General features: G+C 65.5%; 1 protein-coding gene across 1 annotated transcript; it reads right to left on the reverse strand.

Annotated features, from left to right (window-relative positions):
* Positions 1-302: 302 nt before the first annotated feature.
* On the reverse strand, positions 303-1,745 carry DIO3 (iodothyronine deiodinase 3). Its single transcript, XM_014790544.2, has one exon. It carries the CDS (start codon positions 1,743-1,745, stop codon positions 831-833), a length of 915 nt encoding a protein of 304 aa, XP_014646030.1. The 3' UTR covers positions 303-830.
* Positions 1,746-2,123: the final 378 nt, after the last annotated feature.

Raw genomic sequence — 2,123 nt, forward strand, 5'->3', positions numbered from 1 at the left:
CCCAGCCTCTTCCCTCTCCCTGGGGCGCTGCGAACCTCGCCAATGCCTTTCAAGCCTTCTTCCTCTGGTCCTGAAACAGCCCCCCACCCTCCCTCTCCCACCCCGTTTATGCTGGTTTCCTCACGGAAACCCAGAGCACTTTCCCCCTCTCGTTTTAGGCGCTGCTTCGAGACCCCTGCAATTCAGAACCAGCCCGTGGTCAAGACCAGTTAGAGCCAGTTCCTCATCAGCAGTGGGGCTCGTGAGCATCCAAAATAAGGGGGGAAAACAACTCTGCCCACCCTTCCCCATCCCAAGCCCCCTCCCCCAACTCAGGGACAAGAAATAGACACAAAAGCAGCAGGGCATCCTCTCCCGGCGCGCAACAGGTGTGGGTGCCAGGCAACGGGGCAAGCGGCACACACGCTGCTGGAACCCAGCTGCGTGCGCACAGGGCAAGCGGGCGCCGCCGAAGTCTCTCTGCGCGGGGCCGCTGCGCCTGGCTAAAGGCATGCCGGCTCTTCTCTGGGGAGGGGTGTGAGAGAGCACAGCGGGGGCCTCTGTGGGGACAAGTCCAGGGGCACACAGGCAAGGATGTCGCGGCATCTGCACTCAGAAGGGGGTTTAGAGTGAGCCAGGCAGGTACAGGTGAAGGACAGTCACAGAAGCAGAGTTTGGGGAGAGTCTTCAGGTGGCTTGGCTGAGGGTGCAGACTCAGCCTGCTATCCCTGACTCAGCACAGCTGTGTCACTGGGCCCTGGCCAAGCCTGACTTCGTTTGGGGTGTTTGCACGTGGGCTTCGAAGGCTCGAAGGCATGGCCACCTAGTTAAGTCAATTGTTCATTGGTTGTTTACACTCGACGGGGCTGAACTCCGTGCAGCTGCTCGTCGTAGTGCTCCAGCCAGGTTCGCAGCTCGGAGACCTGGTAGCCGTCTGGGCCACGGCCACCCTGGTACATAATGGTGCCACTTTGGATGACGTAGAGGCGCTCGAAGTAGGCGCCATAGGCCGAGCTGCTGGAGTTGGCCATGGTGTCGAGGACAAGAGAGCAGCCAGGCACTCCTTGCTGCAGCACGCGAGCCGCGCTGACCCGGTCCTCCAGGCTTCGGTGCTGCGGGATGATGTAGGGGGAGTCTGTGGTGACCCAGCCGTCGGAGGGATGCGCTTCCTCGATGTAGATGATGAGGAAGTCGACGTCGCGCTGGTACTTAGTGACCAGGCGCCGGAAGGCGCTCATGCGCGCCATGAACGGTGGTCAGGTGCAGCTGCCGAAATTGAGCACCAGCGGGCGGTTTCCTCGCGCGTAGTCGAGGATATGCTGGTTCTGGAAGCCGTCGGGTAGGACCACCTCGGAGTTGGGCGCCGGACCACCCTCGTGCGCCTGCTTGAAGAAATCCAACTTCTGGCCGTACCACACCGCCTTCAGCGACGCCAGGGTGCACAGGCGGTTGTCGTCGGACACGCAGATGGGCGGGTCGTCGGGGGGCACCTCCTCGCCATCACAGTTGAACTCCCCTTCAGGTTCTGGCTGCCCCCGGCGCTGGCGGCTCAGGAAATGCTTGCGGATGCACAGGAAGTCGAGGAGCCAGAGCATGAAGGCCGTGCCGAGGAAGCGCGGGAAGAGCACGAGGCACGAGGCGGTCTGGGCGCAGAGCCTCAGGGCGTGAAGCAGTAGGGAGCGGAGCATGGTCGCTGCAGCCCCCAAAGCCCCCTGGGACCCGCCGCCTTCTCCCACCTCCAACCGCGGGGCGGCCTGGCAAGGCATCTGGGCTTCGGCCGTGAGGGAGCTCGATTTATAGCCGAGGCTTCAATTGGCGGGAGACTCCACCTCCGGTCCGGGCCCGCCCCCTTGCAACTTGAGCCCGGAGGGATCACCCAGCGGCGCAGCCAATGCCTTAGAAATCGTGGGCCGGGGGCGGGCGCAGGCGGCCGGAGGGCGGGGTCGCCGGGCCAGGGGCCGGCGGGGGCGGGGCCGGGCCCCGAAGCCAGCTCTCGGGGGCGGGTGACCCCGGCCACGGCTGCCGCCCGGGACGGGGAGCTGGACCAGGAACCCAGGCGTCCGCTGCGGAGGTCCTCCTGCTAGTGCGAGCGCCGGCGCGGCCCTGGGCCCGGCGGCCTGGCCCCGGCCCGCGCCCCGCTCGCC

Source organism: Ceratotherium simum, chromosome 24 (assembly GCF_057802395.1).
Source record: "Ceratotherium simum simum isolate JZ-2026a chromosome 24, ASM5780239v1, whole genome shotgun sequence".
NCBI classification, from domain to species: domain Eukaryota; kingdom Metazoa; phylum Chordata; class Mammalia; order Perissodactyla; family Rhinocerotidae; genus Ceratotherium; species Ceratotherium simum.